Source organism: Taudactylus pleione, unplaced genomic scaffold, assembly GCF_031769625.1.
Source record: "Taudactylus pleione unplaced genomic scaffold, aTauple2 ptg000479l, whole genome shotgun sequence".
NCBI lineage: Eukaryota > Metazoa > Chordata > Amphibia > Anura > Myobatrachidae > Taudactylus > Taudactylus pleione.
The window spans coordinates 13106893-13126886 of record NW_028284881.1 but is presented as its reverse complement, the minus strand read 5'-3'; the positions used below and the strand labels follow the sequence as shown (position 1 = coordinate 13126886).

At 43.9% G+C, this 19994-nt stretch overlaps 1 protein-coding gene across 2 annotated transcripts in view; it reads left to right on the top strand.

Annotated features, from left to right (window-relative positions):
- KSR2 (kinase suppressor of ras 2) overlaps positions 1-19994 on the top strand; it is a 534326-nt gene that overhangs the window by 454589 nt on the left and 59743 nt on the right. For both annotated transcript variants that reach the window (XM_088449103.1, XM_088449104.1), the window contains exon 16: positions 4396-4529. In XM_088449103.1, coding sequence (XP_088305229.1) covers positions 4396-4529 — 134 coding nt within the window. The remainder of the gene's footprint in view (positions 1-4395; positions 4530-19994) is intronic.

Below are 19994 nucleotides of genomic sequence, written 5' to 3'. Positions count from 1 at the left end.
CCTACATCTTCTAGAAGAGTCACATATGAGCATTTATTTATTTCTGTTCTTTTGACCTTTGGTGAGGATACTGATAGTAATATTGTCTATGAAGGTATTTCTTGTTTTTAGTTTCTTGTTTCCCCGTAATGGCTTCATGTAATATCATCTCCTCTTCTTACACAGAACATGTCTTTGCATTATCAGCCTTAGTACTGCATAATATATCTCCTCTGGCAAGTTCTTCATTTATTTCTCACAACCATATGGACAATGATTTAGGAAGTGCATCTACATCCTGTAAGAGCTGTAAAAAACACAATAGCTATTTTTCCAGTCTGTGAAGAAGTTTTGCGTTATGATCTTCTGTGTTACGAATCTAAATGTAGGATTATCACTGCGACAGAAGGTGGTTAAGAAAGGGAATTTTATATATTTCATTCATTGCCCCTTCAAGTGAATGAATCACAATGATGGAGCATTCCGTCTCCACTTGCAAAATTCTCTTGAGTAAGAAAATGCATGTGAGGAACCAGGGTCTCCACTGCTGCAAAATGACCTTTGCCCTAAAGAGTCATCATGTGCAAATGTATACGTATTCAAGTGCATTTCTAAATGGAATTAATAATATATTAGCAATAGGTTGCTTTCCAATAGTCATGTGAATCTCAAAGACTACTTATGAATTTGATAAGAGGTTTAGCTACACACTTTTGTATGTGATTATTTGTAAGTGGGTTTTGACAAGACTATTTTTTAGCCATAAAACGAACATTATCAGTATTTTCTAATCAGAATAAAATGATGTAAAGTAAATTACAATAATAAAAGTAGTTTAGGTTAGTAATGAATTTTAACATTTTGGTGTTGTGATTGCTAAAGCGATAGAGGACTTGTGTGACTGCTCTAACCAATCATAAAACAAGTAAACAGTGTAGCTGTAAGTAGGGTAAGCCCTGGAGTAAATAGTGGATGGAATCAGATTTCCATAACCTTGTATATAAATTCTCAAATAACTTGTTATTCCAGTTTTATTTGCTCAGATGTCATAAATGTTCGACATGGTGTGCAATATATGTGCATCAATGAGGAAAGATAAAGGAAAATGCCATATGCACCTTTTTCCTGTGCATTCATCTCAGTGCAGACTCATTTTGCACTTATGGCCCCTTGCACTAAGAGGAATGGAACAGCGTTAGCGGGGCTGTCTGTGTATGCACATCTAAAGCATAGGAAGGGCATGTGCACAAAATGAGTCCCATGCTGACTACAAGAAATAGGCTGATGCACCTGTATGGAGGTGGATCACTTGTGGGTGCAAAATGTAGCATTAATGGACACTTCTGATTGGTTGAATGCATCTGATCCCTCCCACTTGTGCTAATATAGTCAAACTTGACAACTTTTGAAAAGCCTCCTCTGGTAAGGTCCTAAATGGGGCAACCAAGACAGTAATGTGCAGCATTTGTGTCATCATGGTATTTTACAGGAGGGGCGGCCCACAAAGACACAATGCAATGTGAATCACATCAAGCTCCCGTGCCGCCTATTTTACTCAGAAAGTTTTCGGCATTTGCCCACTCTTTCGAGACTCTGGGAGGGGCCCCAAAATTTGGGATTCTTCAGGACATTCCAGGAGAGTTGGCAAGCATGACTTTAGTAATGTTGTTGCTGCAATTTAGTCACATAATTATAGTGATTTTTGAAATAACTGCATCAGTAAAACACAATGCAGTTTGATATTTTAAAAGGGAAGGTAACTGATCTGTGTTTATTGATATGAACTTAATTAAATATTTCATTTTGTTTTTACAACTTATTCTAATTTCCTTTTACATGGTAAATGCAATTGTATTAGTTATTATTACTAACATTGTACAGTAATATATTATTTTGCAATTACTACTATCACTGTGAAGCCACATCTCATAGTGTAAACTAGGTGCATATATTACTGTTTACTCCAGGAGTAAAGCAGATGCATATGCTACCCAGGCCAAGCTGAATGTAGCTTGTGTATACAGCCAGCTCTGCAAGTTAATAAATTACATAAAAATGTGAATTCAGCTAAAAACCATGACTTAACAAGATGGTGGATATAACTAATACCCCTTTTCCACCAAACAAATAACCCGGGTTATTGCCAGGTTGACGTTTGGTGTAAAAGGGTCTAAGAAAAATTAAAAGGACCCAGGTAACGATGCTGTGTAAATGTTTCAACCCGAGTCAAGCAAAAAAGGCGCTGATTGAGTATTCAGTGAGCAGTCACCACTGACTTTTTATGATCTTATCTTGGTGAGTGACAGCAATCTCACTCTGTGAGAGTTCTGAATCTGCAGTTAACCATAGGGTGTGATGGCATACCTTAAATGTATTGCGCAATGAACACGTCCATTATGGTGTCAGCCTTAATTATCGGAATTTCATTGCTTTTTTTAGTTTGAGTGGCAGAAATTCAGTAGGTTTAGTGACATTTCAGATCATATCTAAGATGTCTTAATGGGACATGTGAAATCGTAAGGTTTTTTGTCTATGGAATTGATTCACTGAATGTGTAGTTGGTTTTCTATCCCAAGAATAAATGAATATAAAAAAATGAACAAGCTAGATTGAGTAGTGGTCTTTTGCTGCCAACAGATCAGTTTTCAATGTTATTTACAAATCACACACCTTGGCAGCTATGAGTACAACATGAGGACCGCGTGCAGGTTTTACCATTTATGCAGGTGCTTCCTTTCTTAACACTTTTCTTAAACGCCTTCCCGTTTCTTTCAGTAATGATACTTACAGTATCTATTGAGTAGAGAATAGGAAAAGACCTATATTCAAGAAGCACTTTTCTGTTTCTTTGGTCTTATGTAAACACAAATAACAAAGGGAAGAGAAAAATAGGAGAGAAAATTGCAAAAGATACCAATATGACACAAAGTTCTACACAAAGTGGAATGGAAAACAATAGACTAAACCAATAAGCCATAGAGACATTTACTTAAGTTTATTAATATAATCCAAACATAATACATATTTGGTTTATATTACTCTGAAATATCTTCTTGGATTTGACAACATTGAAGACTGACATTAGAAGAAGTACACCAAAAACATAAAATGTACTTTTGCTCAGAGTTCACTGATTTCTGATTAACTATAATGTTCCACCTACTTGGATTGTAGGCTCCAATCATCTAGCACTGTCCCTACCCACCCCAACCTCCCCCCTCCCCCTTACAATATCAGTGCCTCTCACTTAGGGCTCTATTTATGAACATTAATTTTACTAAAATAAAATGAAAAAGGGTGTTTTCACACCCATATCACATTTTTTTTAGTTTCACATAAATTTACTAAAGGGCAATTGGAGTAGAATTTTACCCTAATTATCACAAATTTTTATTAAGCAGATCGCATTTCCCAAAATTGTAATGGAAAAGTGATCAGGCCAGATTTTCTAAAAATAAAATGTGAAAAAATACCGGGGGAAGCCCTGTGATAATAACGCCACCTGGAGATGGCGTTATCCAGGGTTTCCCCTGGTTCCCTGACTCCAGCTCTGCTGTAACAGGCAGAGCAGAGCTGGGAGCCGGCCCCTGTGATCAGCTGTGTGGTCTAAACAAACCACAAGCTGATCATTAATAAAAACAAAACCTTACCTGCATCCAGGGTGATCGGTGCTCCGGTGTCCTCTGGGGTTCCGGTCAGCTGGTCTCCTGGCTCCTGCACGGTGACCCCAGTCAGCTGCCGCAAAGAACAGCTGACCGGGGTTACAGTGCAGGCAGGGAGACCAGCTGACTGGAGTCTGGAGCCACCGGAGCACCGTTCACCGGAGGTAAGTGAAAGTGGGGGTGGGGTTGGGCAGTAGCAGGGGGGGAAAGAGGGGTTTAGGTGAGCCAGTTGGTATGTGCGCGGGTACCTTCTCACTGTATTTTTTCCGAAAAATACAGTGAGACAATTGCGGACGGGATTCGCAGAGACAGAACTTTACCTGCAAGGGATTTTGGATAAATCCCTGTGATATTTCCTAAATTCGCAATGCAAATTTAGGCGAAAATATTACACTACAACTTCATTTTAAATGTGGTTTGTAGTAAATAGAGCCTTTAGAACTTCCAAGTAGTGCAAATGGGAAGTTTCCAAGGGCTTTAACAACACCACTGTGAACTTTACGCATGCTAGCATTAGCAGGGTATAGAGCATCGCTGGGCTAAGGTTTAGGTGGACCTGCAAGATGGTGTGAGAATATCATACCACAGGTAAGTAGACATTTGCAGTTCATCATAAATTAATGAAATCCACCCAAACATACTGTAAATTATAAGTCTTAAGTAGTGTTCTTTAATACAATGTGTCTTTTGTTTTCAAGTTGTTGTGATGTCAGCTTATCTAATGACATTAATTTAATTCATTCATGCCCTTTAGGGAATGGGATATCTTCATGCCAAGGGCATTCTACATAAGGACCTCAAATCAAAAAATGTTTTCTACGACAATGGAAAAGTAGTGATCACAGACTTTGGTCTATTCAGTATATCTGGCGTGCTGCAGGCTGGCAGGTAATATGCAAAACCCTTCATATATATTTTATGATATAAGGCATTTTTTTTTCAAATGAAAACTTTCATCAACATTTAAACATATTTTTGTAACTGCAAAAGTCTGTGCTGCTGCTGATCAGTGTGGAGCTTTGCTCCTTTGGTAAAGTACCTCAGGGCCGGCTCTAGGGGTGTTCGACCAGTGCGGTCGCACAAGGGCGCCACCCCTAGAGGGCGGCACCCTTCCCCAGCATCCCGATTTCAGCGGGACAGTACTGTCCCACTGCTCCGTCCGCGGGTCAAAGTGGCCCGCGGGTGGTCTAATTGGGAGGTTGGGGTCGTTATTTTCTTCCTTTATTCTATTTATCTGTCTGTTTGCACTACAGTTATCTTTTGCTACCTAGGTTTTAATATCATATGTTTGATGCAAATATTCTATTTTTATGATTTACTAGAAAGTTACAATATACCTTTAAACACTGCTCGAAGTGTGCCGGTATACAACGGTATGGTATACCGGCACTTCAAGCACTAAGCAAATTTTTTTTCCAAGCTGCAGGGACAGGGCGCGTGCCTCCGCCCGCTACTATCGGTCACTGACACACTGCTCACAGGATGTCACAGACAGGAGGACAGCCCCTAAAGCCAGCCATACATACACACAACTTTGGTTGGCTTTAGGGGCTGTCCTCCTATGACAGCCCGTGAGCAGTGTGTCAGTCACTGTAAATGCTGGAGTCTGGCAGTGTACTGTCGCCCGCCCACCCGCTCCTGTACTCCTGCACACCTGCCGGTTCCCATCCCCCGCACAGGACCATCTCTTAGTATGACGGGCGCCATCCCCCTACCTTGCTGCTGCAGCCGGTAACAGCCGTCACTCTCCGGCCCTTGTAACGTGCACTGCAGCCACGGCCGGAAACCGCCACAACCCCCTGCCGCTGGCCAGCTGCTACCTTTCCCGGACCCCTAGAGCGTGCATTGCGGCTGCTGGTTGATGACAGACGCCACCTCCCCCACGGGTCACTACACCATGCACTGCAGCCAGTGGCGGATCCAAGGGGGGGGGGCGATCGCCACCCCTACACACACCACTAAATAGCTGCTGCAGGTCAGAGCACTGGAGGTAATGCTCGTCCTGCAGTGCAACTTGTGTTATGTGCGGCGCCAAATCAAGGTGGAGGAGGCACGTGTCACCGGGCCTCCACCCCGCAAGCGCACATTTATTATCTCAGCCGCATAATTGGAGGCAGGTGGCGGGCCGGAGGCGCAGTGGTGTCGAGCCAGAAGTGGAGCATGGGTGGATCAGAGGTGGAGTTTGGAAGGCCAGTGGAGTAGTGGGGCAGGCTTGAGGAGGAGTAAAGCGGGAAGGAGAATGAGTAAGGATGGACCGGAGGAGGTGTGGGGCGGATGGGCAGCCGCAAGAAAGACCCCTGGGAGACTAGCACTCCTCATCTACAGAGTATGTCACACACTCACACGCAGTAGCATACAGGGTGTCCTCAGCTGCACACAAACTGCAGCTTGTTAAGCCCACAGACAGGAATGCTGGTTGCTCTGTCATAGATACAGGACCAATCATTAGAAGCTGGCAGACTAGCAGTGTCCAATGAGATCGAGTCTACATTTTGAACTTGATCTTATTGGCCGGGGCTCATCTGCAGGATCTAATGATTGGCCACTGTCCTGGACCTGTTGTGGTTGGCCAAAGCAGCTTTGCCACTCTATGTACATTAAGTGAGAATTTAGAAATCAGTTTGAGGGTAGACAGGGACTGCAGGGGGAAAAGGGGTGACAGGTGAGGAGGGAGCATTAGACAGAACAGAGAGAGTTAGAGGTGGGGGGAGAGGGGAAATATAACAATAAGAGGGAAAATGAGGGAAAGCTAGGAGAGAACAGACAGCTAAGGAAAGAGCAGGAGATAAAGCTAAAGCTTGGAGCAGAGAGCACATGGGACATAGTAGAGTGGGGGGTATTTCTGTTTGGTTGGGGGGATCTGGAATGAGAGTCCTGGATGAATATACGTGCAGCCGCTGGCGTAATAATACAGAACCTCCAGACCGAGTTCAGCAAAAGACAGAATTGGATAAGCCAAAAGCACCGGAACCCCTGCAGCCAACTGTTTTGAAGTTAGTGTTTGTGTGAATGTATACAGTTAGTTGACATTTTTAATTTGATTTCACAGTGTATGTATGTATGTATGTATGTATGTGTGTATGTATGTGTGTATATGAGGAGAGAAGTCAGGATTAATTTGTAAACCGCGCCCCCCTAAAATAAAAGTCTAGATCCGCCCCTGACTGCAGCTGAAGCCTCCTCGCACGCAGTTCCGCCCGGCTGGGTGATGTGCTGCTCTTCCCCATCAGTCCTGACTCCTGATAGAAGCAGCGGTAAGGTGGCACTTGCCGCAGCCTGATATTATGTATTATTGCTTTATACCGGATACAGTGTACAGTGGGCCTGATTCAGCACGAATCGCCACCGCAACAGCGCACGCACACAGCCGATTTTTGCATACTGTGCATGCACCTTCGGAAAAGGAATCACAGAGTGAGTGACAGGTAGTCAGCGTTTGGGGGTGGTGACAGGGGGGTGGGGTGGTCAGAGATATACACCGCATTGCTAGTCCGTTTAAAAACCGTTGCACGGGCGTACATAGTATAGCCACTGCGACGGCATACGTAGTTAGAGTACTTATTGTGTGCAACGAGGTTAGCAATTTCTGAGTAAGGTCAGACCTGCTGTAATTGTGCGTGAGGGGCCGATGTTCCCGATGTATAGGCAGGACTGCAAGATATTACGGATGTGAGATAGCGGTAGTGGGCGTCTCTATGCTGGCTGTGCGACGGCTTTGCGATTGCAAACATTAGCAATCCTGCGTGTGCAATCGCAATAGTAATCCGTAATGAATCGGGTCCAGTGCAGGTGCAAACGGTGAGAGACGAAAGGAAGGAATGAGAGATGGATGCATCACACACCCCCATTTTGAGTTGTCACACCCCTCATGACATAGCCACACCCCTCATGCGTGGCCATACCCATTTCTGCTGCGCACGCACAGAGTGCATCCCCATACCCCCACTTCAAATTTCCCACTTCGACCACTGCCTTTAAATCATCAGGATAATTTCACTTAATAAAACATTGACACCAGATAAAACATACAGACACCAGATGTACTAAAGTAAACGTGTATTTATATAAGCAAATTGATGCTCATAAAGTTCATGTACAGTATATCATAAAACAGTATTAGTCAAATACAATGTAAGATATACAGAGATAATACAGAGAGAGAGAGAGAGAGAGTTAGTATGGGGGTGTGGGATCCGTGGGGAATGGGATGCCACATGTTCTATGTTTCCAAACCTCATGGTTCAAATATAAACTCCATTTTGAATGTGAAGAAACTCCCATGATGCTATAACCTCTGTAAATCATCCTACAACACGGATACCCATCTATGATCATAACTATAATAATAACATACTACATAATACCAACGTAATGCAGCCAGTAATTCACATATCTATCCATCTAAGGTTTTTACCTCCTCCATTACACCAACTCCATCAGACATTCCTTGCAATACTATTCTAAATATGCAAATTGGATATTGTATGCCGATTGCTAACAAAACATAGTAATAGGGAAAATCATGTTTAATGCTTTTGCAGATACGATATCTATTAGTGAGATGTGGAACTCATCTCACCTCAAAGATATTTTTGGTAAAAGGGTCCCCATTCTCACACACCACAACGGTGTGATATTTTCAGGCAAACATTGCATTATATAGTATTCCAGAATGCATAACATATAAGCTGATTCCAATATCTAACAATTCCATCTTAATACAAAACACACAATCTTATCAGTAGTCACAAACCTATGCCTCCCAGGCCGTGCTATTGTCCAGCACATGATTCAATGAGGGGGAGGGGGGGGGGATAGCATGGATTCCTTTGTTTAAACCACATGGTGGCGGCCAAATTAACTAACTACCGACGCCATTCCAAATCTCACAATAACAAACCTATTTGAACTATACAATCGCATCCATCCCTAGTATCACATTATACACACAACCCTTATTGAATCTAGCACATAGTTCAAGGCCTAAGGTATAACTTCCAACATGGATTCCTTTGTTTAACCTATTTGAACTATATAATCAAGTATATCAAACAGTGTATAGTACTTATGAGCCTATTATAATATCTATCAAATGTCCACAGCTTAAAGCAAATAATCTCATAACTAACCAAAGTATTACAACCTTATGGAATGTGAACAGACAAAGGGCAGAATTTACAAAGCAGCGGTATCTGTAAGCCGCTGCTTCCCGGCGGGTTGCAGGGGAATATTTTAAACGCCACTCAGAGTCAGTGTAAAGCGCCGGGCTTTACACTGACTTCGAGTGCAATTTTAAAATATTCCCCTGCAACCAGCCGGGAAGCAGCGGCTTATAGAAGCCGCTGCTTTGTAAATTCTGCCCAAAGGCTCCACTACGAATCACCCTGCTGTATGCTGCCCATGGCACACAACCTTAAAGTAAAGCAGTATATAATAAATAAACTTCCTAGATCACACCACAGAACTATTATAGCATCTACTACATGTTAACACAAATGACTGCAGACACTCATATATACAGTTAACTACTGTACAGACTACTACAATATTTCTCAAACCATTAACCATGCCATTATCGAGGTCCATGTAAGCCAAATGTGGGTTGAGAGAGAGAAATACTTATCTATTGGGGAGGAAAAGATCCAGTTTCCCCATTGAGGAGTGCTGAAATCCCATCCTTCTGCTATGGATGAGGGTCAGTGTCTGTGTGTCTCTGAGCTCTCTCTGTGTGGGAACCCCCCTCTCTCACCTGTGGGGTGTGGGTCTAACCTTATTGTGTTAGGTAGGGGCCTGAGGCAGGAAGTGGTCTGAGTGTGTGTGAGCTGGCTACATGTCTTCAAATGCTAATCGACCAAACAAACTAGTTTCTGGGCCATGAATGAATAATGCTCATATTATGTGACTATGGGGCCTATTCATTAAACCTTAAAATTCTCTAGAGATAATTAGGTTTAGAACTCGCATGGAGTTCTACCTAATTATAGGTGGAATTCATCATTCCACCTCTCCATAAGTATCTATTCCGAAAAGCTGTCATTTTTGCGATGACAGCTTTTCGGGAAATAGATACTTTTCCCTGCCTACACTACCTTATCGCATCTGGAAACAGTGCTGCGCATGCGCTGTTACATCTGTAAAACCAGCGCATGCGCAGCACTGCCTACAGATGCGTTAAGTTTGTGTACTGTGGAGTGTGTTCACGTGGCATGGGTTGGGTCTGCTGGTCCGCCTGAACACGTCATTGACCGGTAACCACTACATTGCATGATGACCATTTACAGCCCTTCATGGACTTCATGTACCCCCTACAATGATGGAATATTCCAGCATGATAATACACCATGTTGTTGGTCCCAAGTTGTCTAGAATTGGTTTGAGGAGCATTCCGGAGAGTTCCAATTAATGGTGTGGCCACCACATTCACCCAAAATGAGCAAAATCGAACATTTATGGGATGTGGTGGAGTGGTCCATTCGCACCCAAGATCCTGCACCTGCAAATATCAGGTAGCTGTGGGAAGCTATCCAGACGGCACAGGACAACATCTCTCCATAGGTCTTCCATCCACTTGTGGAATCGATGCCACTTCAAGTTGCTGGACTTCACCAGCTAGGCATCCCATGACTTTTGGCACTTCATATAAAACACACTAACTGGTGATGTTGAAATGATTTCTGTGACATTCATTAGAGGTAATTTCTTTAACTAATAGCACATGCTGATCATATTTACTACTCTGCTAATTTTAGCTCGTGGTCAGTGGGAGAAGAGAGTCACCTATATTACTGATACATTTACTGTCACTAGCTGTCACAGAGATTGTTGCCTAGCGACATTTTTAAGCTATTTTGGTTGGCCCAGCTCTTACTGTAAAAACAGCTGGTCAGTTCACAAATTGTGAATTCTTATTGTGAAAAATCCATTATAGTGAAATGCTGCATAACTGTGACGGCTGCTTTGATTATATAGAAATTCGAATTTATGTGTGTGAAATCTATACTGTACTTGGTGGTAGAAAATACTTGTCCTTTATTGTTATCCTTAAGTGCATACAAAAGTACAGTACAAACATAACAGGACATAAAATGCATTTAAAAGTACAGTGGGTCCCGGTGCTTGCTCAATGAATCTGGCAGGTGCTGACCCGGTGCATGCGCGGTGGTAGCACCACGCATGCCCACGCATAACACCAGCTTCTTGGGGCTGCATTGGTTGCAGCCCCGAGAAGCCTTGTAGGGCTGCCTGTAAGGTAGAGCAGCTGCTTCTACTGGAAGCCACTCTCCGCTGACAGCAGCCCGGACTAGCAGTCCCAGGGGGAGGAGACACCTCCCCCTGGGGCTCACTGTCTTCAGCATGCCTGGCAAGTGGCGCTTCCTATGGGAAACCACCTCCAGTCACAGTGAAGCCAGTGCAGACACAAACTGCACTGGCTCATTGAAGTGGTTGATTTTACTGGGGGGGCTGCAGCCCCTAGGTAAATTCCGCCACTGGTTGCAGCAGATCCACTGACTGCAAAAATATGAATATGGAGGAGGGAGGAGATGATGGCATATGTAAGGAAAGGAAGAGTACATGACGGAAGAAGGTTCTGCTCATGATCGCTTACAATCTATAGAGGAGGGGCAATCAGATATGGGTGACATAGAGGGGTGAGTCAGTGTGCATGACAAAAGGGGTGGGTTAGAAGGAGAGCTGTTAGGTTTTAACAAAGAAAGACGATTTTGAGAGTATCTGAATCTTTGAAGAGTGGGGGAGAGTCTGATAGGGAGAGGGACTGATTTATTGTGGTGGGGATGGGGAGTACCATGGGAGAAGTCATGGAGGCAGAAGTAACATGAATGGGAGAGGGTATGTGGGGTTTTAAAGAGAGGGAGGAGCCAATGATAATTCCTAAGCAGGTCACTCGAGGGACAGAAGTGATTGTGATGCTGGTAATGGATACTGAAATGGGGGGAGGTGAGGGGAAGACAAAATGTAGTTTCTGAAAGCTTCTTAACATCCAGTAGGGGAAAAGATCAGGGGTGAAGAGGTAGATTTGAGTTTCATCAGCATAGAGATTGTATTTAAAGTAAAAAAAGCTAATGAGATATTCAACGATATTCAATGGTGGAAGTGCATAGGGATAAAAGGAGCGGGCCAAGAATAGAACACAGGGGTGAAGCTAGGCATTCTGTCACCCAGGGTAAAGACAGTAGCTCATCATCTCCCCCACCTTCCTCATCAACAAGTTTGTACTGAAAGGGCATGAGCTGTGCGGTGAATTGGTTAAATAATGAGGGTGGTCAGGTTAGGTGAATCAGTAGGATATACAGTGCCTTGCAAAAGTATTCACCCCCGTTTGCAATATTTAAGGTTCTGTTGCCTCACAACCTGGAATTAAAATGGATTGTTTGAAGGTGTGCATCATTTCATCCACAGAACATGCCTACAACTGTGAAGTTGTTGTGTTTTTTTATATTGTGAAACAAACAACATTTAGTACAACATAACAGAAAACTTCAGCATGCATAACTATTCACACCCCTAAAGTCAGTACTTTGTAGAGCCACCTTTTGCTGCAATTACAGCTGCAAGTCGCTTTGGATAAGTCTCTATGAGCTTGCCACATCTTGCTCAAGAATATCCCTGTATTTAGCACCATCCATCTTTCCCTCGACTCGAATCAATTTCCCAGTCCCTGCTGCTGAAAAACATCCCCACAGCATGATGCTGCCACCACCATGTATCACTGTGGGGATGGTGTTCTTGGGGTGATGAGATGTGTTGGGTTTGCGCCAGACACAGCGTTTTCCTTGGTGGACGAAAAGTTCAATTTTAGTCTCATCTGACAAGAGCACCTTCCTCCATACATTTGGGGAGTCGCCCACATGCCTTTTAGCAAACTCAAATTGTGTCTTCTTATTTTTATCACTAAGTAATGGCTTTTTTCTGGCCACTCTTCCAAAAAGCCCAGCTCTATGGAGTGTGACGGCTTATTGTGGTCACATGCACAGATACACCAGTCTCTGCTGTGGAACTCTGCAGCTCCTTCAGGGTTACCTTTGGTCTCTGTGCTGCCTCTCTGATTAATGCCCTCCTTGCCCGGTCTGTGAGTTTTGGTGGGCGGCCCTCTCTTAGCAGGTTTGTTGTGGTACCATGTTCTTTCCATTTGATGATGATGGATTTGATGGTGCTTCGGGGGATCATCAAAGATTTGGATATTTTTTTTATAACCCAACCCAGAATTGTACTTCTCAACAACTTTGTCCCTGACTTGTTTGGAGAGCTCCTTGGTCTTCAAGGTGTGATGCCTCTTACTTATGCTGGCCATACATGCTACAATTATCGGGACGATCCGCCCGATATCGGCGGATCGCCGCGATAATTGTAGCGTGGGGGGGCGACCGAGGGTTAAATATTGCTCGGTCGGGCATGCTGGATTGTCCAGCATGCCCGTCCGATGCGATATTACCCGGTAAACTGTCGGCCGCATCGGGCAGTGTATGCCCAGCGCAGCCGACAGATAGAAGGATAGATACGGAAGGAACAGGGAAATGTCTCCTCCCCCGGGGGCGGAGCGCAGATGTCGGGCTATACACTGTGAGATTTCTCTCACAGTGTATGCCGCGGACATCTGCGGCTGGCAGCCGGCCAGATAAAATGGCTGTCGGTCTGGCAGACATTTTATCTGGCAGTGTATGCCCAGCATTAGTGGTGTTGCAGCCTCTGGGGCCTTTCAGAAAAGGTGTGTTTATACTGAAAGATCAAGTGACACTTAGATTTCACACAGGTGGACGTCATTTCACTAATTATGTGACTTCTGAAGGTAATTGTTTGCACCAGAACTTGAGGGTCTTCAAAGTAAAGGGGGTGATTACATATGCACATGCCAATTTTCAGAATTTTATTTATAAAGATTCTTTTTTATATATATTTTTCTCATTTCACTTCATCAAATTAGACTATTTTGTGCAGATCCCTCACATAAAATTCAGATTAAAAAAAAAAAAAATTACAGGTTGTAATGTAACAAAAATGGTAAAAAGCCAAGGGGGGTGATTACATTTGCAAGGCACTGTAATTAATTTGAACATGTAATAAAAACCTTAACCTTGAGATGCACTTTATATGTCATCAGACTCCTCCACATGCCCCTTATATGCAATCAGGACCATTCACATGATCCTTATATACCATCAGATTTCACCACATGCTCGATATGCCATAAAACTCCACAAATGCACCTTATATGACATCAGATACAGTGTGTAGTTATCACTAGTTTATAAAAGCATGTTACTTAACTATGGGTGCAGGGCTACAGAGAGGTAGTATTTCAACTGATACTCTCTCTGACTGGCAATCCATGCTCCTGTCAGGTTCCTTAGTTGAGTGATTGACTGTGCCCATGCCTGCATCTTTCCTCCCAGCATAGTGTGTGGCATCCATTATGCAAGAGCCGAGAGAGCCACAGCACAGCTGAACTGAAGGGTGATTATCGATTATCACCCTTTTTTTGATCCATCCGCCATGTCAACTGAATGATAATGCAGCGACTTCCCGGCTTGCAACCCTCCTACACCATGTTACGTTGTGATAAGAGAGTGTACAAAATTAGGTCGACAGCCAAGAGTGGGCAGTGTCACATAGACCAGTAAAGGATTTGCGGGAGGAGATGGTGATCCACAGTGTTAAAGTCAGCAAGGTCTGGAAGGATGAGTAAGGAGTAATGACTCAGATTTCGCTGTAAGAAGGTTGTCAATAACTTTTGTAAGGGCAGTATCTGTGGAGTGGGGGGGACCAAAGCCAGACTAAAGTGGGCCAAGGAGGGAGTGGGAAGAAATAAAAGAGGTGAGGCATAAAACAATTAATTCACAGTGAATGCAGTGTCAAGTTTATCACAATATTTATATCTGCTTTCATTGTCTAATGTGCTCTAAACAGATAAAATCTAATCAGTGTATGGTTGCTGTGGTGTAAACCAAATTTTGCACCTATATGCAATTATAGTAAACAGGGGCGTCTTAAGAGAGGAAGGGGCCCGTGTGCACTCCCCGTGCGAGGCCACCTCCTCTCTCCCCGGCGACTGACGTTGCTGGCCAGCCACCGGAGCATTAGTAGACTCCGGGCACTAGAGTGTGTCCGGAGTCTACTGCGCAGAACACCGGAAAATTGGCCGCGGCGACCATTTTCCGGTGTACTGAGCAGCGCTGACACCGCCGCGAGACCACGGACAGGTAAGTTTAAAATAATATGGGTGCAGGGTGTGCGTTGCGGGGCACCCCTGGACCCATTATAGATACGCCACTGATAGTAAATGAGCCATATTGTCCTAAAACATATTGTCTTATTGTCCTAAAAGATCTTGTCCTATTGTCCTGGAACATCTTGTCATTTTGTCCTGGAACATATTGTCCTGAAACATATTGGCCCTCATTCAGAGGCGCTCGCTAAAAGCGAACGCTCGTTCTGAATGAGGGCTGGTCGCTAGCTAAGCTGTGGGTTACAAGACCATCGCGACCATCGGGGCTTGCGACGAGACCCTAAGGTTGGGTCTCGGCAACCACAAACCTCAGGGAGCTTCCTGCTCTGATCGAGCAGGAAACTCCCCACTGACATTACTGCTGATGTCAGTGCGGCCTCCCACAAAACGGCAGGCGTTCCTTAAGGAACGCCTCCGTTTGTGAAACCACCCCCTGCCACGCCTACAAAACGGGCCGAGCTGTTGAACAACATCGACAGCCAGCCCTTTTGTAGTGAGCTCTGGAGCGAGAGAATTTCTCGCTCCGGGGCTTGCGCACGCGCAGTGCGGCCGTTGCGCGTGCTCAGCACTCGCAACCGGGTCTGAATGAGGGCCATTGTCTTATTGTCCTGAAACATCTTGTCGTATTGTCCTGAAATATATTGGGGTAAATTTACTAAAGGTCGATTTGGCATTTTGAGTGATTTGCATGCGATTTTCATTCGATTTGTATTCGATTTTGCATTTGTGTATTTACTAAAGGCCAAATCGAATGTAAAATTAAATTTCAAATCGAATTTTAGTCAAATCGACCTCAAATTGAACATCGGGAAAACATTGGTACTTTTACGTAGACCAACAAACAAAACCCTTATTTACTATCATTCGATTTGAAATCGAAGTCAAAATCGGACTTCAAATCGAACATCAAATCCCCAAATGAACAGACCTTCTTCGTGCTTTCGATTTGAGAATGAGCAGATCTAATTAACACAGATACATGCAGACATCAGTGAGTTGCCTGCATGTAGCTGACTGTAAAAGCAAATAAAAAGTTAAATGTTACAAAAAATTACGTGAGGTACCCCCCAAAACACAAAGTAATGTTTTAATCCATACATACACATTCACACATACTCACCTACATTACCTGGAGTGGTCCCCTTGTCCAGTAGGCATCCATGGTCTTCATAAAAAAACAACAAAAAGCGAAAAACGCGACCCTCGCGCTAAGTAATAAGGATGGTTATTACATCCCGAATGAAGCGCTCAGACGTAGCTTCCTCCTTTGAAGGTCCATGTCTGAGCGTTCATTGGCTGAGAGAGGTCAGCCCCCGCCTCTCAGCCAATGAACATCTCCCTCCATTGAACTCAATGATGCAAACCGCAGTATAAACTTTAGTTACCCTGCGGCTCTCCATTAACCACCCCACCCCTCTGCCTAAACCTAACCTCCCCCTCTAGTGCCTAAACCTAACCCCCTCCCTAGTGCCTAAACCTAATCCCAGTACTTGCCGTCAGGATGCCGGTGCCGGGATTCTGATAGGTGTTGGGATTTCGGCGCCGGCATCCTGGTTGCCGGTATACTGACCGCATCCCATTCTAAAACATCTTGTCCTATCCTCCTGAAATGCCTTGTCTTATTGTCTTGAAATACTGTGTCCTGTAACATCCTATCGGGTTTGGTATGAAATCCTGGCTGTCGGGATGCCGCTAGTCAGAATACCGACAGCGGCATCCCGACAGCCAGAATCCTGACACCCATAGGATCGCACGGTGAGTGATTTCCTAACCCCTACCCTAATCCTCCCTCCTCGGTGCCTAACCCTAATCTCCCCCCCTAGTGCTTAAGCCTAACCTCCCCCTCCTCATACCCTAAACCTAACACCTCCTTCCCGGTGCCTAAACCTAACCTCCCCCTAGTGCCTAAACCTAACCTCCCCCTCCCCACACTTTAATCCTAACACTCCCTGCCCGTGCCTAACCTTAACCCTTCCCCTAATGCCCAATCCTAACCCCGCTACCTAACCCTAACCTCCCCCTAACAGCCTGACACTTACCTTCAGGATGCCGGTGGTCGGGATACTGGTGCCCGGATCCCGACCTGTCGGGATTTCGGTGGCGATATTCACACTGTCGGCATCCTGCACGCCGAGATGCCGACTACATCCTATCCTCTCCTACTGTCCTCAAACAACTTATCCTATTGTCCTGAAATGCCTTATTCTATTGTCCTGAAATAACTTATCCTGTTGTCTTAAAACACCTTGTCCTATTGACCTGCAATATCTTGTCCTATTGTCCTGAATCGTCTTGTCCTTTTGTCCTGAAACGTCTTGTCCTTTTGTCCTGCAATGTCTTGTCCTTTTGTCCTGCAATGTCTTGTCCTTTTGTCCTGAAACGTCTTGTCCTATTGTCCTGCAATGTCTTGTCCTATTGTCCTGCAATGTCTTGTCCTATTGTCCTGAAATGTCTTGTCCTATTGTCCTGAAATGTCTTGTCCTATTGTCCTGCAATATCTTGTCCTATTGTCCTGAAATGTCTTGTCCTATTGTCCTGAAACGTCTTGTCCTTTTGTCCTGAAACGTCTTGTCCTTTTGTCCTGAAACATATTGTCCTTTTGTCTGAAACAACTTATCCTGCTGCTGCTAGAGATTCAGGGAATATGAATTCTCAATGTCACGTATTATATCAATCCACTTGGCAGTTTTGTGTTTCTGCCTGATATAAAAGACACCATTATAACCCAATGAAGGTTAGAAGTTAAATGACTATGAAACCCACTCCTCTGTGTGTGAAGCTTTGTCACTAACTGCTATTAAGTTTAATGGCCTGACTTACTTACCTCCCACTGCTATCTAAATTCTTCCTCTCACTCCTGATGAACTGTCACTGTGAAAATGGAAATCATCCACTGAGTATTATCTCTCTGTATATCAATATGTATGTTATGCATATTCTAAAAATATGTGCAATACCTGTATGGAGAGTTCATATCACACATCTTCTGCAAAGAGTTATGAATTCTTTCAGCAGGATCCTAATATCAACCTAATTCCCTGCTCTGCCTCAGATCTCCCCCACCTCATAATTATTAGTGTCACTGTAATATTATACCATATTATACCCCCACATTGAACTATATGAGCCAAGCTATAAAAGCAGTCTTTAAGTACTATTTTTTTATAATTATAGTTCATCAAAGTAAGCAAGCTTGAAAAAAGATAATTAAAAAAAAATTATTGTCTCATAATTAATGATATTGTGTGGAGTTGACTTTGTATGAAGGGCAGTTATAGTGTGCATTACAATGATCTCTGATGATATGTTGCAGGAAATCTTTATACAGATAACTGACATTGCATTGGATAAGTGGATTTTTTTTGGAGCACTCGTTCTTGTATTTGAAGGCACCACAGCAGCACATCAGTGGCGTCCCTACCTGCAGTGACAACCGGTGCGGGAAAGGCTGTAGTGCGCAAGGCAAAGGTGTGCGCCAGCAAAAAGGGGGCGTAGCCTTGCGGGTAGGGAGCGTGGCCTCACGGCCCAAACCCACATTGTAATTGTAATCACTCAGTGGGGTCCCGGAGGTACTGACTACCCCCAGGGACCACTCTGTGTGCAGTGCTGGCTCCCTCACTGTGTCAGGAGCTGAGTGCTGCACGTAATGCTACAGTGCAGCACCCAGCTCTTGTCACAGGAGGAGTTGTCACTTTGGTGTCACCCCTCAGAGGGAGACAACCAGATGTGGCCCGCACCCCCCTTATGACACCATTACAGTACATACCTCCCAACCGTCTCAATTTAGATGGTAAAATTCCTTTATGAGGGGAAGCTTCTGATTCCAGGACAGTTGGAAGGTATATCACACTAGCAGATGCCCATTCATTGCCTGGGGCAATATATACCAGGGGCAGGTGCATTTGGAATTGAATGTGTGTAATTAGGGAATCGGTACGGTATGGCTGGAGGTGGCCAAGCACTTCGGAATTGATAGAATGCCCCCGAGTTGACATGGCACACTAAGGGGAACATGTATCAAACTTTCCAAAAGACAAGTAGTTGCTCAAAGCAACCAATCAGATTCATTTTATAGAATATACTATATATATTGTAGCTATAATCTGATTGGTTGTCATGGACAACACCTCCACTTGACCTCTTTAGAAGGTTTGATAAATATCCCCCTAAATGTGACTGATACACTGCAGTTTGTGTGTGCCATGATGCAATATGACGGCACTCTGTGGCGTGTGGCTTAATAAATCATTTAAATATTTGGTGGATATTTGTAATTGTTTTGCACAGGTGTAAGTGTGTAGATGAGAGTTGGCAGGGTACCTACCTCCTGCTAAGAGTTCCACCATTCAATTTCAGTCTCTTCATATTTCTGTGCTCTTTCAAGAAAGGTCCCTTGTGCACCAAAACAGTTCATAGTTGTTGCAATAAATGGGTACCAGACCATCTCTTGACATGGCCCACTCTTTCATTGAACACTTGAAGCACATACTTATTAGTTTAATAAACTCAACAGTGTACGTTATATGTTGCACAAGAGCTGACGCTCCATACCTCTGTATCAGTTAGCATGATTCATCAGCATTAGGTTGTCACCACAATAATTAAATGTTCCATGTCCCATTAGCTCAGCAATCGTACACATATTACATGTACATGGGCTTTATTGTTATGCTCAGACTCCCTGGTTTCACAATATTATTCACTCAATGGGTCAACTCAACAGTGTCGGGCTTGATTATCGGAGTGGAAGAGAATGGTCGGCGTGTGCACCAGCCAGACCATGTTCATTGGAGTCACCATGCGATGGTGAAAAAGCCTGCAATAGGCGAAACGCGCGTCCAAGGACTCCAATGAACATGGTCTGACTGGTGCACACGCCGACCATTCTCTTCCACTCCGATAATCAACAAGGGTAACTGTATCACCCCATCCAGACCTCCGTGTCTGTTGTCTACAATCTTTGTTGCTGTTTGGACATATAAGCTGTCTAAACAAATGTATTGATTACATGCTGCACAAATGTAATATCTTTATGCACACACACCCCTGCATAATTACTATTTAATTAGCCATATGGTTGGTGTATATGCAAAAGCACTAATCCGTATACA